Source organism: Haliotis rubra, unplaced genomic scaffold (genome assembly GCF_003918875.1).
Source record: "Haliotis rubra isolate DU_JTF1 unplaced genomic scaffold, ASM391887v1 Scf96, whole genome shotgun sequence".
Lineage (NCBI taxonomy): Eukaryota > Metazoa > Mollusca > Gastropoda > Lepetellida > Haliotidae > Haliotis > Haliotis rubra.
In genome coordinates, this window is record NW_025767701.1 from 738,774 (window position 1) to 760,278 (window position 21,505).

Consider the following 21,505-nt stretch of genomic DNA (forward strand, 5'->3'; position numbering starts at 1 on the left):
TTACTCGGGGAAAGGAGCCAGGTTGGCCACTGGCTCGGATCTTTGCCTTTGTTCCCCGCTCAAGATGATGCGACGGGCACGGCGATGTGAAAATTGCAACGCTGCCCTCCATGTTCTCCCCACGGAGATCGGAAAGATGGAAGACCCGAGATAGTGCATAGAGGCATAATTCCGACCTCCACAATGATCAAGCCTTTGGTTGCCTTGGTGCTTAGCTTGTGTAACGGCGCGCGACGTTGCTCATGCTATTCATCGTTCGTTCTCCCGAAGATGCTCCATGTACAGACGGCCATGGTGTAGTAGAACTGAAACAGGTTGAGTCTTAACAGCTGGCTCAAAGACGACTTTGCTGGAAGCAAGTTCAAATGTTGGTGTTGCATAGGGGTGAAGGGGCGACCCTTACAGGAGAGGCGATGGAGGCGAAACGATGGCTGACGCAGGCAAACCAGTTTGAGTCTCGGCAGTGGCTCAGAGGCGTCTTGGCAGTAACTGTGCAGGATTTTCCGTCTCAGATCTTTGCAATTTCCTAAGGTGTGGCAACTGGGAAAGGAGAAGTATTTTGCTGTAGTGCCTGCAGTTGTATATGTGAGGCATGACATGTCAGACGGATATTGACGTTTACTAACGTATGTTATTATAATTGATGTAAAGTGTATCATGTGTTGTTCAGCACGTGTAGCAGCTCCACTGCCATTATCAACAGTACCTGAAGAAATTACATATCTCTGATCTACCACGACGATCTTCATACGTCGAGTCATCGGCGTGTTTCTAGCTTCCTGGTTTGACGGGTGTTACTTGTATCCTAAATCACAAAAAACACACTGTCACTTAGTGGCTTACCTCTCATATTTTTTCCAAAATGAACCGTTTCCATTCCAAATCCATGGCAAACTGATGTTGTATTTTCTCTTCTTTTTTTCTCTTTGGTGGTTTTCTTTTCTTTACAAAACCACCTTAATCCAATTTATGAGCGTTTCCCCTCCACAAGTACCTATGCAATTCTTCTTGCCACCACTACAGGATCTCTTAATTAGTATTTTCCATTATTGTTTTCTTCAATGTTTGTCTATTTTCATCCTTAATGAAGTTCTTCATCGCCAGTATTACACTTCACTTGTGGTGGGACTTTGTAAACGAGAAAGCGTGCTGCACGTGCTGTAACATATGTTATATTTGGGATTACACTTTCTTAGTAAAGTACAAATTCTAGTACTTTTTTTTTAATTGAGCCCCATCCGGGACTCGAACTCACACCTTCAGAGTCAGGCACCTAATCGCCAGCAGACAAAGCTAGCCGCCTAACCCGCTCAGCTACCGCGACTTCCACAAAAATGGAAGTCGGGCAACTGGTAGTCCATGACATTCTAGAAGTTGGGTAGACGAAGAATGAGGACTATTTTTATGGATAAACAACTTCTTTATTCTATATAGGCGACGTTACGACATAGATTCTAATGTCGTTGCTTGACATACAAGTTATTTCTAACGTAGATAGCACCCCCTACTACCCTCCACCCCCCCACCAACTTAAACCCTTTTTCTTTCTTTTATAAGTCCCATTATTTAAATTATGGAGCCTAACTGCAACCATACTACATGTCCCGCTATGCTATACCTGTTTATAAATCCCTTATTATAAACATATTAATTATTATTCTAGCTCCCACCTACCCCGTCGGCGACATTGGCTACAGCCAGGAGCCGACGTTAAACTCATAATCATCAACATCAGAGCATCACGGCACTTGTGGTAAAATTGTTGGACACAACTAATTGTCAGAAATCATTGTTGAAGACTTCATTCAAGCCATAGCCTCCATACCTTTTAAAGGTGCTGTTTAACAGCCAGTCCTGGTGGATGCCATTGATGCAGGTTTTCAGGGCATTGCCTATTTTCCAAATAGGAGAGAATGACTGATCCCCAAAACCTGGTCGAGGATCTTCTGAACTACCCTCGGTGAAAACGGCCGGGCTCCAGAGCAGTGATGGGAAGTCTTTTCCCGAGGGTGAAAACCAAGGAACATGACGGTCTCTGCCTACAAGCGGAAGGTGGCCTTTGGAGGAGGCGAACCGGCGCTTGAAGAGGATGTTGCGACGCCGTCTAAATGCCACCCTATGGGACCACGGCCGGCACATGAGGATGGGACCTGCGCCATTAGTGAAGGATGGCGTCCACTTGACGTCAAAAGACAGTGCCCAGTTCTGGCTTTCCATTTCGAAGTGTATGTGTAAACGCCCATGAACTTTCCGGTAGATAGTCGTAGTTCCACAACTCAATAAAAGTGGTTTCGGCCCATTGTGTTTATACAGCAGTAGCAAAAGGGTTCGCTGTTCGAACTTGCTGTTGTGGGAATGGCGTGCGTCATCGCTGGCTGTTGGTCGTGGTCGTGGTGCGATAGCTGCATTGTTTGTGTCTCACTCACTCACTCACTACATAACATACATTTCACTTACATTTCACTCCTCCCTAACACCAACGACGTGTTTAACTCACTCACTTTATGGTTTCTACGGCATTAAACTATACTCGCCTCCCTCATCTAGCATTATGACTCACTTACCCACCCACCCACTCACTCGCTTCTATGGAAACGATGCTCGCCTAACAATGGCTCTTTCCTTGGTAGAAAGACATGTCTATAACTCGTCGCAAAATGGACGTGGACGTCCAGCCAGATGCTCCACGTCGACCCCATGACAATATCAGCTGCTTCATGCACGTGGCAACATTTTGATGTATGATATGCGTTCACAGACAAAGTTATTTATTCATTAACCTGTGCTGTGCCGTCTCCATCCGTTCTCGAACACCTGGCTGTCCCTTTCTCTGCACTCCTATCTCCTAACAAACAGTGAACTGTGTCAATATTTTAATGATAGTTTGTTAAACAACTTTATTTTTTTTAGGACGAAAATTCTGCAAAAAACCTCACAGAGTTGTTAGGATGTTTTGATTATGATCAGCGTTTCATTGAGTATTTTATGTTTATTAGTTTTCGAGTTAGATTGCGATTCATCGGTCCGCTTTTGAGCCTAACGGACTATAGTGACGAGCACGATGGGTGCGATGAAGGACAAAATAATAAAATGTAATAAATGGCCAAGTAAACTGGTTCACGTCATGATCATTTAAACTGACATTATCCGTCTAGCAGCTGAAAGTGATTACATAGGTTCTGTGTGCTGCGTACATTGGTCTCACAGATGGATACTGTCCTGCTTAAACAATGTGCGTTCATGTGTATTGATGACGTCAAACATTTCTATGTGGACATGTAGACAGCTATAATGTACATTTTCTGAGGGTTTCAACACGTCCTGGCGACATGGCGCGACAGTTCAGAATACGTCCACTTTTCACAGGATTTCATGGCCATAAAAGAAGCCGGAGAGAATGCATAAGTTGGTATCTTGTGTTTCCTATCTACAAGCGTCTATGTGGCGAATGTAGCTGTGTTTAAATAGATCGATTGAAAGCCCTGATTTGAGAGAGGCTAAGTCAATATGATTGGAAAATATCATGTTGCCATTTGCCAGTTGGTTGGAAGACGACCAATAGAACTAGCAAACGTCGATCTGATAACTGTATATAAGTATCTGGGGATGTCTGGTGGGAACATTGGCTTAACGTACTACAGATCTTAACTAGTACCTGTTTACTTTAGACCACACCTATAGCTACGTCATGGGAAAGGTATGTAATCTTCTTTTCCATCTCCTTGAATATTAACCCACAAGCTGGCCTGGTAAAATACATGATTTTACATTTTGTTTGGTATTGTGTTGATGAATCAATTTGAATTTCAATATGAAATGTACATAATTGGAGTGTATATCATGCACGGAATAGTTTGTGTTTAAACGGTCGAGACTCGTGGGTGTAGGCCCAACACGAATCCCAGAAAAAGATTATGGTGCCGACAGTCAATACATCATACTTAGCAATCATCTGGGGTTATCGTGTGGAAGGTACAGCCTCTACTTCAAATTCTGTCCAAGCCCACACCCTCAGAGTCAGGCACCTAATCGCCAGCACACAAAGCCAGACGCCTAGACCGCTCAGGCACCGCTGACTCTGAGCACTACAAAAATAAGTTGGTTTCCGGAACACTGAAACTGAGAAGAAATGGCATGGAAACCACCATTTCCAGTTGGTTTCCATGTAGTTTCCTATAGTTTTATTGTGGTTTCCATGAAACCTGAAACTGAATTTTGCACCATTTCCGGCTGGTTTCCAGTGCGTTTCATTACCCACTCCTCCAAGCCGGATCCAGCTGGTTTCCGTGTTTCCTTTATTGTAGGTTTCAACCTGGTTTCCATGTGTTAGTTTATTGTAGGTTTCAACCCGGGTTCCGTGCTTTCGTTTATTGTAGGTTTCAACCTGGTTTCCTTGTTTTTGTTTATTGTAGGTTTCAACCTGGTTTCCATGTGTTAGTTTATTGTAGGTTTCAACCCGGGTTCCGTGTTTTAGTTTGTTGTATGTTTCAACCTGGTTTCCGTGTTTTAGTTTATTGTAGGTTTCAGGCTGGTTTCCGTGTTTTAGTTTGTTGTAGGTTTCAACCTCGTTTCCAGGTAATTTACTTTGTTGTAATTTACTTTGTTGTAGGTTTCAACCTAGTTTCCAGGTAATTTACTTTTGAATGTTTAAGGACTCACAAACCGTTCCAGGAGTGAGTGAGTGAGTTTAGTTATACGCTGTGTTTAGCAATATTCCAGCAATATCACGTCGGGGGTCACCAGAAATGAGTTGCACACATTGCACCCACATGGGAATTCGAACCCGGGTCTTCGGCGTGACGAGCTAACGATTTAACCACGTGCACTACGTAGGCTACCCTACCGCCCTTTCTCAGGAGGACAATAATTTTATAATATTTTAACCCCCTTTGAGGATCTGTTGGATTGGCATTTTAGAAGTTGATGAATAATAAAAAAGGTATGTTTAATGGATAACAATATATTTCGCTATTATTGTATGATGCGACGTTTCGGTAGAGACACTAATACCGTTGTCACTTATACTTGAGAACTAATTTTAGAAACTCATTTATTCATTACACAAATCAATATTCACGTCATCACTCTGAAATGAAACCCTTCTCATTTTAGACGTTGTTTCTTGCAGGACGTGTACATTTTGCTTCTATTACCTGTGGGCTGTTTTTGCTACGGACGTATGTATACAGCTTTATAACTCTGTATTGTGCACAAGTAAACAGACACGTGAAGACCCGGGTTAGAGTTGGTCTTCAGCAACCCAAGCCTGTCGTAATAGGCGAGTAACGGGATCTGGTTGCCAGCCCGCTGACTTGGTTGACACATGTCACCGTATGCCATTTGATTAGATCAATGCTCATGGTATTGATCACTGGATTGTCTGGTCAAGACTCGATTATTTGCAGACCGCCGCCATATAGCTGGAATATTGCTGATTGTTGCGTTAAACAACATCCAAGAACAAAACAACACACAGTAACACTCTTGTACATGATTACATGACTGAGCAAGTTACTGTTGTAAATATGGCAATCACGAGTTTCAAACATTGTTGTAAATATGGCAATCACGAGTTTCAAACATTGTTGTCAATATGCTAATGAAGAAACTAAACACGCGCTGTAGTCTCCGTGTGCCTACATATGTCCTTCAATAGTCCCCACACATTCTCAATAGGGTTAAGATCTCGGCTGTAGCTGGGTCAGTCTAGAACTTGAACATTTTCGTCCGACATCCACTGTTTTGTGTAGCCGGCAGTGTGTTTTGGGTAGTTACCATGCTGGTAAATCCAATTATCTTTATACAGTGTTCGGGCCGTTGGAAGGAGGTGATCATTTAAGATATATCGTTCCTTCGTCAAATTTCCAGTGAAATACACAACGGCGTCACTCCACGTGATGAAAGTTGTGGCTATGTTTTGGGCGTTGGTAGGTTTCACGGTATCTTTTGTCCACATTTTCGCACAGTTCGGATGTCCAAGTCGCCGGCGATCCATAGTACTGAACTTCCGTGCCCTCCCTGTCTCTGTATTGTGCTCAATCACAACTCCTCCAAATTCTGTATATTGTTGACAGAGTAATGTCATGTCTACCAGCTAACTCTTTTGAATAAGTCACACTCCTTTCAAAATCATCTAGACCCAGTTTCCTTTCTCTTCTGCCATCAAATCTGCCATGTCAATAAAATAAGCCGTCTGCTAGGGGAGATAACTCTTAATGAAATAAGGTTCATTCTTAAGCCTACAAGAGTTGCCCCTCATATTGAGTACCTCACTACAAACATCTATTCAACAAGATAATGCCGGTCCACATGTCACTTTCGTTGTGACATATTTCCTGAGACAGGACAACATTCCGGTACTCAACTGGTTAGCTGTTTCTCCCGACCTGTCCCCTATCGAGCATGCGCGGGATGAACTGGAGAGACGTTTACGTAAAGCCCAGAATCATCCATTGACGTTAGCTGAATTGAGACAAGCGTTGGTTCACGCAAGGAACAACATTCCCAACGCTTTCTTCGATCGCTTAGTGTCGTTTATGCGTCGTCGTTGTCGAGCCTGCATCAACGCCAATGGTGGACACACATGTACACGACACTGAATTTGTGTACTGACTTTTGACACCACATCTTTTCAAGGGCGTGTCACAGTGCCTCGACTCAAATCAGAAAGAGTTCGATATTATTCTTGCAACAGAAAAACACCACAAGTCGTGTTATTATCATTTTGCATTAAAAATGGAATAACATCAAATAGTGAGTGAGTGAGTTAAAATTTTACATCGCATCGGCAATATTACAGCCATATAGCGATGAAATCAGGTAATTTAAAATATCTGTCGACAAACGACAGTAAAACAACTTGTCTATCACAGATATATATTTAAAACTAGTAATACAATCTAAAATACTTTAACTATAGAAGGCGATACAAAATAAAAACGGGCTAGAGATCACCAACACCTGAAGGCAGATCACCATACTAGGGACCATGGGGACTAACAGTACCTTTGCTACCTGCATGGACCCTAGTTGGATTTACACCATCCCTTCAGCCGCTGGCAATTGTAAGAAATATTAAGCCAAACTTAAAAAGTAAAAAAATATTACGTTTAAAAAATCCTGATAAGATTTAAATTTACTTTGAAAGTTTGGGGACTTACGTACCCTCTCAGGAGGACAATAATTGTACAATACTTTAACCCCCATTTGAGGGTACAGCCACTAACAATCTATGTTTCTAATTTAAACTTCCAATCATTAAAAAATATCTATCTACATATCATATCAATCAAAATGTATCAAGCAAATGATAATTAACTTGGTTAAAAACGATCTTTTACCGTTTTAACACTGAAATATTTATCCCCTGTGATGGACACATCAAATGTGTTTTTTTTATGTGTATATTTTGATACACGTATACATATTAACTTACTGAAGGGGTAAGTGGGTTTGTTTATTTGTTTTTTAACCCTGCACCCAGCAATATCCCAGCTATATGGCGGCGGTCTGTAAATAATCGACTCTAGACCAAACAATGAAGTGATCAACAGCATCAGCACCGATCTACGCAATTTGGAAGCGATGACATGTGCCAACCAAGTCACCCGATCCCGTTAGTAAGCATGGGTTACTGAAGATCAATTCTATCCCGGATCTTAACGGGTCGTGTGTCGTAGCACTTGGTCTCACCTACATACACACATGAAGTAGTTATTTGGGGTTACGCTACAGTTTGAAATTTGGAAACAGGTGAACGAGCCTGTATTTAAATTTGCGTTTGGTTGAAATTTGAAGTGACAGTGGAAGATGAACATACTAGACTGACTGTCGAATCTGATCCCCCGAAATCAAAGAATAGACCCCTTTCTAATCGATCGACGAGTGCGTGTTGTAACTCATCAACGACTGTTGGTTTTTGCGACCAGAGGGTTTGATGAATTCACGCCTCTACCCCGGCATGCGACAAAACACACTGCTGGCCCTAACTAACATGGGATTCCTTGGACATTCGGACAGAGTGTTGTGGTTAAGCGGTTTTAAAGCTTACCATCATGGATAACCAGCAGTAACAGACTAGGTAGAAAGCAGGATTCTCGTGGTTCAGTTTTTACATGTGAGCGATGCAGCGGGGCATGACGTAGTATGAGTGGCATAAATTCAGCTTTCCGCCTGACCTTTATTTTGCGGAGTTAAGCATATAAGTCTCGAAAGTGCTTCAAACTTTATATCACAAGATAGTGCGTGCGCTGTGAAGCGGTCATAAAATCCGACGCATTTTTCAGTCCAACGAGAGTGTGTCTATTGATATTGATTGTCCAATCAATTTAAAGTATTTTACGTTGACATGGTAGAATTGTTCATCGATGTATAACATGCCCAAACCTCTGGCAGTGGGTACATCTGACAGATTTACAGACGCACACGCAAGGACAGTTAATACATCCTGTAACGACTAAAAGCAAGTGCGGGGTTGCACAATGTAAGAATGATTCAAGTCTTAATTTCCTTTCCGTTTATTCTCAGTAGTCGTTTGGCTACTTGACCTATTGACACAATCAATGCCATCCGCAGTCACTCAGTCAGTTTTACACTACTGTGAGAAACAGTGAAGTATTATCACGGAGGGGGATACATGGAATTGTCTTCACACATTGTGCCAAGTGGGGAATCCCCTTACTGTATACTGTAAGCCATTAAAAACGCAATTGGTATTTGTTGTCCTGAAACTCACAAAAGTTCTATTGAAGATTTGTGCCTGCGATACAGATGATGTAGGGATAAAAGGCTGTTATTCTGGCCCATTTCGAGTTCGAGTCCCGGAGCATTCCTCTCACATGCACTTTGATACTTAAAACTGAATCTTTGACATTTCTCGTAAACACAACCACATTCATGAAACACGTTGTGCACATGTATTACCTGCACCCAGGCCCTGTAAAAGCACAAGGAATTGTGGAACTCAATCACTTTGAAAAATGCCACACTTGACACAAGACGAAAGGAATCAGGTTATCGGTATGGTCAGCCAAGGTGCTTCAGATGTGATGATTGCCAGGCACTTTAATGTGCATCCATCCACTGTAAGTCGACTCAGACAACGTTTTCGGGCTGCGGGAAGTGTTGCTGATCGTCCGCGACCTGGTGCACCACCTGTGATAACAGCTCGACAAAACCGCAATATCCGAGTTTCACACTTGTGAAATCGATTCCAAACAGCTGATGATGAGGCAAGGAGGACAATTGGGACAAGTCAACGTCATTTCAGCGCCCAAAAGGTGCAAGGACGCCTGGCTGCCTTCAACATCCGGTGTCGTCACCCGTACCGTGGTCCCACCTTATTGCATCGCCACAGGCTTGCCAGACAGCGATGGGCAGCAAATGGGGCCAATCTTGGCAACAGGACATGGCCAGATGTCATTTTGTCAGATGAATCCAGGTTTAACTTATCCTTTGCAGATGGACGTCCACATATTTATCGACGTAAAGGAGAACGACTTGCGCCAAACTGTGTCCTTGAACATGATCGTTTTGGAGGGGGGTGGTGTCATGATCAGACCACAGACCATCAGAGGCTGCAGACCATCAAACAGCTGTTCCTGAGAAATGTTTGTCTTTCACTGCCCCAAAGACTGCGAGCATGTCTTGCAGCGCACGGTGGACACACGATATTGACTGCAAGTGACCCCTCCTTTGTTTGATGTCGTTGTTGCGTCACTGATGTTGTTGTTGACTGGACATTTTCAGATGAAATTATTCACAGATGTTCACTTAAAACATATCTGCCAGTTAGGTTTATATATGTTGACATTGGTGTGAGTAAAGAAAGTATGAATGTCAAATTGCGTTTTTAATGGCTTACAGTATACATATGGAAAAGCTAACAGAACTATGTCTAACTCTCTGGATCAGACCGCTATGGCATCGTCCATAACAGACCCAAACAACAGCCTTATTGCCCTCAGTAAATATAGTACAAACTAACATTTCTCACCAGAATTAACTGCATGTGCTCGAAAAACGCCATGAACCTAATTTCCGTCTGTGTATTCTTTCAGTACCATATGGTGCAGTTAAACGGAATCCATGTGACCAATTCACAGAACTGAAGAACATGTCGTCTCGATCCCCAAACTACATAGGGGGTCCAGTGATTAACAACGATGTCAACCTGGCCTCGGAGTGGTACGCAGCACCTGCTGGGTGGGAGCTACTCAGTCACGACCCTGGCAGATGGAAGACGTGTGGTACAGAAAAACCAATTTATAGAACCGGTAGGACCATTTCTGCATTTGAAAGTAAAAAGGAACTGTAATATCTCTCTATATCGACTGTATGAGAACATGTCTGTGACAGGTAAAGACGCATATATCCCCATCATAATGGAGACGATCGATGCTCATGATGTTGATCTCTGAAATATCATTCCTATTGTCTGGTCCAGACTCGATTATTAAAGCTGGAATAAAGCTAACTGTTAAACAACAAGCAAACCAACCTGTAGCTTCACAAACACATCTGATGCCTTCACAATGCAATAGGCACATCTAACAATGGGTTCAGCTTTTAGCATATACGTTCAATATATTTTATCACCTTTATGTATATAGCTATATGGTGAAAAACTTTCATATCGCATAGCTGAACGCTATATCGGCAGTTTATTCATTGAATAACTGCGTTTCAGAATTTGAATTTCATAATATTGAATGCAATATTCATACAACACTTAAGGTAGACATTTTTGTTCTTTCCTTGCAATTTGTATAGTACTACAGACGGTATGATTATCCACTGAGGGAGTTTGTTTCACGCCATTTTGTAAGCAACATTTCAGAATTATCAGGTTCCCCAACGTCATATAGGATTGTTTCTTACTGACTAAAGGCACAATGCCACACATCTTCGACAATAGTTTGGCCTATATTTTATATATTGCGGCATACGCACTCACATTAGCGTTAAGAAACTAATATGGGAATTTATAGTCTCTCATAACCATTAATGGTTGGCTCATAAGTTACTATGTTTTATACCTTTACAGAATCTGCTTTCAATGTGAGGTGTGTCCTGAAAAAACATAACTGTCCATCTGTCTGCAATTGTGTGTGCGTAAGATACACATGTGTAATTGCTGAAAATGAAACAAATTGATTTTCCAAAAGTGAATGAATCACATTGTCATGTAGCAAGGTAGAACGTTCTTCTGCCTGGCATAAACATTATCCGGCCATGCTTGGTATAACTGAAAGTAATGCCAAATTGTCATAGGACCTATGTAATAATCCCTTGATAATATCTTGTTAATATTTATTGTGTGCCCATGCACTGTAAACTTAATACTGGCAGCGGGATATAAGAACACTAATAGTCACCTTCCGATTCAAGTTCGACAATGATGTTTTCCGTTTCTGCTTCAACCGCGATTTCTCGTTGCCAGTACCCATCTTCAATAGCTTGGACATGCTCACAGCATTCCGACCATTCCTTGGAACCGAGTGCTGACATTCTCTCTTCACATTGTGTCCGAAGCTATGTCTTTGTGAACTGTAACTGTTTTGCCTGGCAACATAATTCTTGACATTGGCCCAAATCAACTCAATTGGGTTCAAATCTGCATGGTACGGAGGTAACCGCAGAACGACATGCCTATGTTGCTTCAATGGTATCTACGCGATGTATGGAACCGGCTATATTAGATTTGGCACAAAACAACAGTTCGGCTTTGAGCATTTTGTCGTTGAACGCAATATCGTGCCTTTTTAGCCACGTTTTGATGTCATCCTTCCTATTGGCGGTTGTTGGGCACTTGTCAACTAGCTTGCCATGGTATGAAACGTTGACCTTAACTATAACGGAGATGGGTAGAATATTGGGTATCAATTTTTATTTTCTCAAAATTCATCTCATCGTGTTCAGGGCCGATCTTGCCAAGTCAAGCCTGGTGTGTGAACCCCCAGACGACATTGAGGCTCTAGCAGATCTCTATCAGGATACGCTCTCTGCAATCCTAGACAAGCACGCTCCCGCTGTTAGCAAGACTGTTGTTGTGCGGTCAAATTCTCCCTGGTATGATGATGAAGTCCATTGGGCGAAAATTCAGAAACGTAAATCTGAAAGACTTTGGCGTAAGACACGACTAGAAGTTCATCGTCAGATGTATTGTCAAGCGAGGAATAGCATGATTAAACACATAGCCCATGCTAAGAAGAACTATTGTCTGTCCACTATCGAGGAGATTAAAAATAATCCTAGGAAAATGCATAAATTTATAAATGGCCTTCTTGGGAAAAAGCATGATCCAATCCTACCCTCAACTCCACCTTTTGATGAACTTCCTGACTCCTTTAATGACTTTTTTCGAGCCAAGATTGACAAAATTCATTCAACACTGAAAGGTACTAGGCTCCAGTTTGATACTCCTACTGATACACAGTTTTCTGGTATACCACTATTGGAGTTTCATCCATTTTCTGAAAACGACATCAAGAAGATCATTTCTGGATCCAAGCCGACCACTTGTCACTTGGACCCGATTCCCACATCGCTGGTAAAAGAATTCCTGGATTTGCTGCTCCCAGTTATCACAAAGATGGTGAACAGTAGTTTGATAAGTGGTGTCTCCCCAGATTCTTTCAAACATGCCACTGTCATCCCCCTGTTAAAGAAGGATAACCTAGATCCAAACTTGCTTAAAAAACTTTCGACCAGTCTCTAACCTGAAGTTTATATCAAAGATACTTGAGAGAGCAGTCAATATTCGACTCAGGGATCATTTCTCTGCCTTTTCACTTTTGGATAAATTCCAGTCCGCTTACAGATCAAATCATAGCACCGAGTCAGCCCTCCTCAGAGTCTCCAACGACTTACTTACAGCTGTTGATGAAGGCAAACTAGCTACTCTTATCTTGCTTGACCTCTCTGCTGCCTTCGATACAATCGACCACCAACTCCTTCTGGAAAGACTCAAGGGCCAATTTGGAATCCATGGGGTACCCCTCATCTGGTTACAATCTTATCTCGAAAGCAGAAGTCAGACTGTCCTGTTAGACAATATCAAATCACAAACCTCCTTGGTCCACTGTGGTGTACCCCAGGGATCGGTACTCGGTCCGCTTCTTTTCATAGCATACACGACCGATGTTGCAGACGTAATTGACAAACATGGCATTTCCCATCATTCGTTTGCAGATGACACTCAACTTCAGAAAAACTCAACTCCCAAGGACTTTCACACTGGTCTTCATAAAATAACAGACTGTACTAAAGATGTTAAGTCATGGATGACAAACAACTTGCTAAAGTTAAATGATGACAAAACTGAGGTGATGGTTATTGGATCCAGGCAAATGCAAAAACAAATTACCACCAAAACTGTTCTGGTAGCAGATGCAGAGATACAAGCTGTCGACTCTGTTAAAGACCTTGGAGTTACACTTGACTCACACCTGGCGATGGACACTCATGTAAATCAACTCTGCAGAATATGCTTCTTTCATCTACGAGCCATTGGCAGAATACGCCATCTCATCAGTCGTGATGCAGCACACGGTCTGGTCCAGGGACTTGTTATATCAAGAATTGATTACTGCAATAGCCTCCTTTTTGGTATTTCTCAGAAGCTGCTATCAAAATTGCAAAATGTCCAAAATACAGCCTCCCGAATCATAAGCAGAACTTCAAAGCGCTCACACATAACACCTGTCATGAAAAACCTCCACTGGCTGCCTGTTAAATCAAGAATTGACTTTAAAATATTGTGTTTTGTCTACAAATGCCTCAATGGCATAGGCCCAGAATACCTGAAGGAACTCCTTACCCCGTACACTCCAGAAAGACAGCTCCGTTCTCAGAATCTGAACCTACTCTCTGTGCCTCGGTTCAAACTGCAAACTTTTGGAAGGAAATCCTTTGTCTGCTCTGCCCCTCTACTCTGGAACTCTCTCCCTATCACCATTAAATCAGCAGTTGACTTTTATTCCTTCAAACGACTTCTCAAGACTCATCTGTTTTCACTGCATTATGACTAGCAACTAGTCCCTTATTGTATATATGTATTATTATCCACTCACTTTGTTAGCGCTTTGAGCATGGGCCTTGTGCATGGAAAAGGCGCATTATAAGTTCACATTTATTATTATATTATTATAATCAAAAGGTTAAACGAAGCTTACCTGTAAGGTGAAGTTTGATCAGGCCGCTGTCAGTCAATCACAGGGACGAAGGGATTAAGTGAGACTGCAGTACGCATGCGCCAGTCAGTCTTTGTAATTGTTCGTGAGTGAAAGACAAAGTATATAGTCAGGCAAGGAGGGACTTTAGGGTAGGGCACTTAATCCCTTCGTCCATGTGATTGACTGAGTCCTGGTCAAATTTCACCTTACAGGTAAGCTTGGTCTGAGTAACGCTGGCCACGTTGTCGCCATATCTTGTTCTGCGATCTGCAGTTGATACGCAATACCGACCCTCATCTGTGAACAGAACAGTTCTCCATTGCTTGTATCGCCAGTTAGGGTTTTGTAGGGCAAACTGAAGACGTTCACGCCGATGACGAGGTGTGAGGAGTGAGTTCAAAATTTATCGTCACATCGGCAATATTTCAGCCATATCGTGACGAGAACAATTAATTTTATAAATAGTATTTAATGGTAAATTGTAAAAAATGTCAACGAAGGACAGTAAAATAACTAGATTATCACAGATTCGAATTTAAAACTAGTTATTAAATCTAAAACAGTTTAACTATAGATGACAATACAAGGTAAAACAGGCTATATAATGCCAACAACAGGTAGATCACCTTATAGGGGCCATGGGGACTCACAGTACAATTGCTTCCTGCATGGACCGAGGTGTGAGGATAGGTCCACGGTAATGTCTACGGCAATGAAGGTTCCCGCTGTTAAGACGTCGGCGTACTGTATCAGTACTGATTGGTCTTCCGTGTGTTCCCACTGTCTGGTGTGCTGTTTCGGATGCCTGCATGAAGGGATTCTGTACATGCTGTCGCACAACATGGCGGTCTTGTCGGCTTGTGGTCACCCTTGGTCTGTCAGTACGCCGGCCATCATTTGTGGTGTTGGTGGCCCGGAAAAGTTGTTGCAGCCTGTAGATGGTCCGAACGTTGACCTGGAAGTGATTGGCACCGGCTTTTGCAGTGTGGCCAGCTTCTGGTTCTTCTGAGCTGTCGTGAGTCGCGGCATCCTGCTGACGTTGTAATGTAAATGTTTCAATCAGTTTTGGGGGTGCATTTTATAGGGCTGGTCCTTGTGAACAGCACATGCAGCATGAGTTGCATGAAAAACATGGATAACACCGTACCATCTCCGAGATCAGGCTGCATTTTTGAGACCATTTCTTGTGTTCAATTCTGAGTGTGGGAAAGAATGTTGTCAAAAATATACACTCAAAACATGAAATTAGTTTACAGTTATCGGTTTCTGCAAAAGACAATTCCAAATTGACGTTTCTTTTGCTGCTTAGTATATAATACACCTTAGAATATTATTGTCATTTCGACTACAACCTCCCTTCCGAGGAATAAATCGTTATGTTACAAGTTGTGTCATGCAAAATCCTTTTGGTCATCAATCATAAACATATTTTACTACAAGTAGTAAGTATTTTTTATTTCTTTAACTTCCGTGAAGTGATCTGAACACAAGTAAGATATCGTTCCAACCTTCCACAACGCTCGCTTCGCACTAACAAATATAACCAATTTAGCACGAATTGTTGGGTTCGGTGGAAATCTGTGCATGGTGACACCATCACCCAACCCCTGTGAGAATTGACGGCAAGACAACGATTCGGCATGTCTTCGTTGACGTCAAGAAATCAGCAAAATGACGAGTTTGTTACACATTTTATATACAACTAACTGTAAAACCTTCCTCACATAACGTCACTTCCGGTTCACGGCAGTGTTCTGGCGACAGAGTAACCTCTCTGTGGTTTCGTTGGCGGGCGAGAGTGAAGCAGACGACTTTTTGGCAACTTTTAATAGCTCGGTATTAATAAGTTTATTATGAATTAATTTGGTGTTTCGCCTCAGACTAATCACATGTCTTTCATATGTAATGGTTAAAAGAGTACAAAAAACAAAAGATTATTTGTTCTTTAATAGAAATGCATAAGCACCTGTTTTACTTATTGTCAGTGAATTTGTATCCAAGAGGTGCAACGTTTGTCCCCTCTGCACAAGAGACAACAGTAAAGTTAACTTTATCATTAAACTTTATGCACATGTTTACTCTTGATAACTTCCTCAGAAACATCAAGTTTAACATTTCACACTTCTGTATATCTTGGAACAGATGGCCTTGATTCAAACACACCTTTTAGGAATCTACCCCTAATGGATGGGTCCTTGCCTTGACTCCATCAACGAAAACGTAACATGATAAGGCACACCTTGCTGTGTGTAGAGCACTGTAACCTAATGTAGGTTCAAAAAGAAACAAAAGAAAGTCAAGTAACTGCGTATGATGACGGTGATCAGTCTTCCTTTGACCACAAAACGTGATCCATCTGTTGATATACGATGAGTACTGTGTCCTTGTACTTTGTCGCCATGAGGCCAAGACCACCTTGGCAGCTCCTGGAGAAATCCCTCGGAGGGATCTCTAGGCATCAATAATCCTTAATTGAAGTTGAATAACTCCTACTTGATAATGACTTCTTTACGTTATAAGTTGGTGTAATAATGTTTCTGTTGATCCCACTGAGCTTTGATCATGCATTTGTACATTTATTGCCTTTAATGCTTGTACTCAACTACGGGGGGGCAGGGAACGCCGTATGTAGACACTTCAACTCAGTAAAATGTAAAGCATTTGATTTTACAACACTTAATAGTATCGTAGGGGACATTGACTTGCCTAATTAGTATGAGTATCTCGTTTTTAACCTGTATGATGAAACAATGATGTTTGATCATACCCTTAAATATGTACTTAAACTAGTATAGAGTCTGTGTCCTAAAAAGATCTTCTTCTATTCAAAATTGTAAAAATGTCATTTTAATACACATGTATATCCTTACTGTATTATAATTGAAATGCAGTCAATGGGGAAACCAGATATATCCACCATTCACCCATCCAATCATTTTGTATATACTAGGCACATAAAGAAACTGTGCATACACAAATCTAAATTTATCAAACCAGTGTAGACACATAAGGATTTAAACTCAGAGATTAGTGACATGTAATCTGGACGTTCTGGACGTCCACGTCCACCCATCTTCGCCACAGGTTTCAGACTACAGTGATGACTGCCCGAACCATCCCAGGACTTCGCCATATCCAACCCAACACAGTTCGACAACGTTTACGTCATCACGGGATCAGACCACGACGTCCCGCCATACGGCCTATCCTGACACAACGTCATCGACAAGCTCGCCGAATGTGATGCCGAAATCAAATCCGCAGACCCTTGTTTTGGTGGAGAAATGTTGTTTTTACAGATGAGTCCAGGTTAAACATTTCCCATAGTGATGGACGTCAACGTGCCTATAGACGCGTGGCAGAACGTTATGCACAGGCCTGTGTCTTGAAGAGGAATCGCTTTGGTGGTGGTTCCGTGATAATTTGGGTTGGAATAACCGCACGCCAAAGAACTCCTTTGGTGATTCTTCAGGGCAACTTAACTGGTGTGGGCTACAAGGATCAGATTCTTCGACCTTTGGCAATTCCTTTTCTGCAACGTCATGGCCCTGAGTTAACATTCCAACAGGACAATGCCCGCCCTCATACGGCAAGGGTTGTTATGGATTTCTTGCAACACCTCAACGTTGACTTACTGCCTTGGCCTGCAAATTCACCGGATCTCTCCCCGATAGAGCATGTTGGGACGAGATGGATCGACGTCTACGCCGTCTTCCTCATCCGCCAGATAACGTCCTTGACCTTGCAACAGAACTTGAGAGAATCTGGCGTGACATCCCACAAGCCTTCCTTGCACGTTTGATAGGCTCTATGCGTCGTCGATGCACTGCTGTTCTCAATGCCGATGGTGGACATACCCGTTATTGAGCTTGTGACATGGTCGTTTGACCCCTGTCCCGCTTGTGGACTCGTGACGTCATTGTGATTGACTTTTCAATTGAAATTCTCCCGACTTGTTATGGTCTCATGACCCCTCTATTAAAGTTTATATGTACCTTTGACATTGTTATCGTACTTATCAACTGGGATAATATTTTGACAATGCACAGTTTCTTTATGTGGCTAGTACATCATGCACTATAAACCCTGACAAATAGCAAAACAGATTTCAGTTATTTCCACTCTATTATTGATCGTATTTAAACATTGTATTGTAATATGTGAATGATGATTGACATAATTCGTCCGTTACTGATTATTTTACAATTACTTGAACATTGTTTGTCACTTATCTCAGTTATATACATGCTATATTTTCGTGTTGCTGTAAAAGTATTAAATATGTACGGCCGACGAAATTAAAGTTGCATAAAAAGACCTTCACATTTCGCGTACCCCATCAGCTCCCGCCACACTGAATTGCATTCATGTAACCAAATCGGTCATTATACAAAAGAAATTGGAGTATACATACAATAAAAATACATACCACGTTTAAAAGTGTGATATTCAAACATCTGGTGCAAGATTTAAATTACTGATTACAAAACGTCGACAAAACGACAAAACATGACCTGAAATGAACGATCCCCTGATTGCACCGCCTTGCAATATAGGCAGGCATGGCCATCCCTGATGTATCATGGAATCTCGGAACAAACACTTGATATGTCATCCTTTGAGGAAAAACATATACTGCCTTTGCACGAGCGTGAACGTTGCCGGCGAATGTGAAGGCTATACTGGTTAACTGTCTCTTAGTGTAATAGTAATACGCACAGCTTGCATCGCGCATACGAGATGAGATGATTTTTCGATGTAATAATGTAAACGTCGGAAGGTTTTGCTCGTTGCAACCAGTGACCGCGTAGCATTAACAGGTGCACTGCGATATTATTTCACCAGTAATTTGAAATGATCTTATGTTTAAATGATACGGACGTGTAGTTTTCAATAGAGTCTTCTGTCCAACCTTTGTCAGGTGACCAACACATTATTTTGTTTATAATTTGTTTAGATAAAAGTAACAAGAGATCCACCATGTGTGTCAGGACTGTTAGTGATCCCTGTGCCTACACATTCTCCATGGACACAGAGGTGTGCGGCGACAGAGAGATGTACAAGCTGTCAACAGACATCGTTTCTTCGGGATTCTGCTTTTGTAAGTAAATTCCTTATGTTATTTACGTTAACCCTATCATGACACACACACGGAATACAACTCTGTATCCTTATTTATCCATAATCAAATATAAAATGGATTGAATTGATTAGGTGATTAATAGTTTGTGAATTTGATATATTCATGCCCACTGAGGAACAGGTTTGTTGAAGTTTGTCAAGATGATATATGTGAACATGCATTTGTCGCCATTACTCGCCCATCTCTCCATCCATCCATCCGTCCGACCATCCATCTCTCCTTCCATCCATCCGGCTCCCCATCCATCCATCTAACTATCTCTCCATCAATTCATCTCTCCATCCATCCATCTACCTCTCGATCAATTCATCTCTCCTTCCATCCATCTAACTATCTCCATCAATTCATCACTACTTCCATCCATCCATATACTTGCACAGATAGATACACACAGTCTTGGATACATACTCGAACACATGCATTTAAACACAGTCATACATACACAATGCCAACACATACACATGTGTGTGTGTGGAGGAAGCTAGCATTGTACAGAGGACTCAAAAGAACTAAAGAATAAAACGATCGGATTTTGTTTTTTCAGCGTGCACCGAGCGTAAGCAGGACATCCTCATCATCTCCGATGTTTCACGCTCAATTGGACCCAAGACGTTTGAGAAAATGAAACAATTTCAACTGTCATTGTTGAGATCTATTAACATAAGCCAGGACACTGACGCTGTTGCTTTGATGGAGTTTTCCGAAAGCCCCAGAGTACTTATTAATCTCGACTCACCTTCTTCAGTGAGGGAAGCAGATCTCCTGTCAATGATAAACAAGCAACAATTTGAAAACGGACCTTCGACCGACCTTGCAGACGCCATCGACATGGCAGTAACAGAGGTTTTCACAGCACAGAAGGGTGACCGGGCAGATGCCGACAACATAGTGATCTTGTTCACTGATGGCTGGCTTGACAAGTCAGAGAAGGAAGATGTGGCTGCTGCGATTCGTCAGCTTTCTGCAGAAGTACTTGTTGTCGCTAGCAAGGGGGTAAATTCCGCTGTTCGAGAAATTGCCTCGAAACCTAAAGATGACCACATCTTCCTTCTTGAGGGTACAAATGAAGTGGACAAAATTAAGGGGAAGATCTCGCCATGTTCCCTTTGAAGAACACCTAAAGACCTGTTTCGCACATACAATGATGAAATAGGTGTCGAAAACCATATTTCATTTCAATAAAGACATGCGTCTGATACGTATACATTGTTTTCATCATGGAATCAAAAATCATTTTTTTATTTCATGCAGTTTCATTTTTAGAAGTTGGAGAGTCAGATAAGGACAAACTTTATGGTTGAACAACTTTTATGCAGGTTGTGTGACGTTTCGATAGAGATTAATTTATCGTACCTGCTTGACAAATATACAAGAATCAATATCGAAACGTCGCTCCAGCTGAATAAAGAGTGTAGTGAGTGAGTTTTACGCCGCTTTTAGCAATGTTCGATATCATGTCAGGGGACGAGAGAAATGTGTTTCACACATTGTATCCATGTCGGGAATTGGACTCGCGAACGTTTAAACCTCTAGGCTACCCCATCGCCCCCCTGAATAAAGAAGTTGTTCATCCTTAAAGTTTGTCCTTATGCATGGACAATGTTGCAACATTTTTTCATAATAACGTTGAATAGTGAGTGAGTGAGTTGGGTTTTAAGCCGCTTTTAGAAATGGGCTCTACACATTGTATCCATGACTGGAATTGGACTCGCGAACGTTTAAACCTCTAGGCTACCCCATCGCCCCCCTGAATAAAGAAGTTGTTCATTCTTAAAGTTTGTCCTTATGCATGGACAATGTTGCAACATTTTTTCATAATAACGTTGAATAGTGAGTGAGTGAGTTGGGTTTTACGCCGCTTTTAGCAATATTCCAACAATATCATGGCAGGGGACACCAGAAATGGGCTCTACACATTGTATCCATGTCTGGAATTGGACTCGCGAACGTTTAAACCTCTAGGCTACCCCATCGCCCCCCTGAATAAAATAGTTGTTCATCCTTAAAGTTTGTCCTTATGCATGGACAATGTTGCAACATTTTTTCATAATAACGTTGAATAGTGAGTGAGTGAGTTGGGTTTTACGCCGCTTTTAGCAATATTCCAACAATATCACGGCGGCGGACACCAGAAATGGTGTACAATGTGCGGAATCGAACCCGGGTCTTCAGTGTGACGAGCCAACGC

The 21,505-nt window shown here is 41.9% G+C and overlaps 1 protein-coding gene across 2 annotated transcripts; it reads left to right on the forward strand.

Moving 5' to 3' along the window:
• The first annotated feature begins 3,280 nt into the window (after positions 1-3,280).
• LOC124265068 (cartilage matrix protein-like) lies at positions 3,281-20,502 on the forward strand. 2 transcript variants are annotated; one of them, XM_046699860.1, is made up of 6 exons: positions 3,658-3,697; positions 5,129-5,177; positions 8,355-8,482; positions 10,059-10,274; positions 19,132-19,275; positions 19,862-20,502. In XM_046699860.1, the coding sequence occupies exons 4-6, from the start codon at positions 10,115-10,117 to the stop codon at positions 20,425-20,427; spliced, it is 870 nt and encodes a 289-aa protein (XP_046555816.1). In that variant the 5' UTR covers positions 3,658-3,697; positions 5,129-5,177; positions 8,355-8,482; positions 10,059-10,114; the 3' UTR covers positions 20,428-20,502. The 2 variants fall into 2 exon arrangements, with proteins under 2 accessions (XP_046555815.1, XP_046555816.1); XM_046699859.1 differs by lacking the exon at positions 8,355-8,482 and having other exon boundaries at positions 3,281-3,697.
• The last annotated feature ends 1,003 nt before the right edge of the window (positions 20,503-21,505 follow it).

What these genes read in the sequence shown, in the direction of transcription:
- LOC124265068 (XM_046699859.1), top strand. An exon ending in GGGCTGTTTTTGCTACGGAC is followed by an intron (nt 5,178 to 10,058) that starts GTATGTATACAG and finishes GTATTCTTTCAG; the next exon opens with TACCATATGGTGCAGTTAAA. An exon ending in AAAACCAATTTATAGAACCG is followed by an intron (nt 10,275 to 19,131) that starts GTAGGACCATTT and finishes TAATTTGTTTAG; the next exon opens with ATAAAAGTAACAAGAGATCC.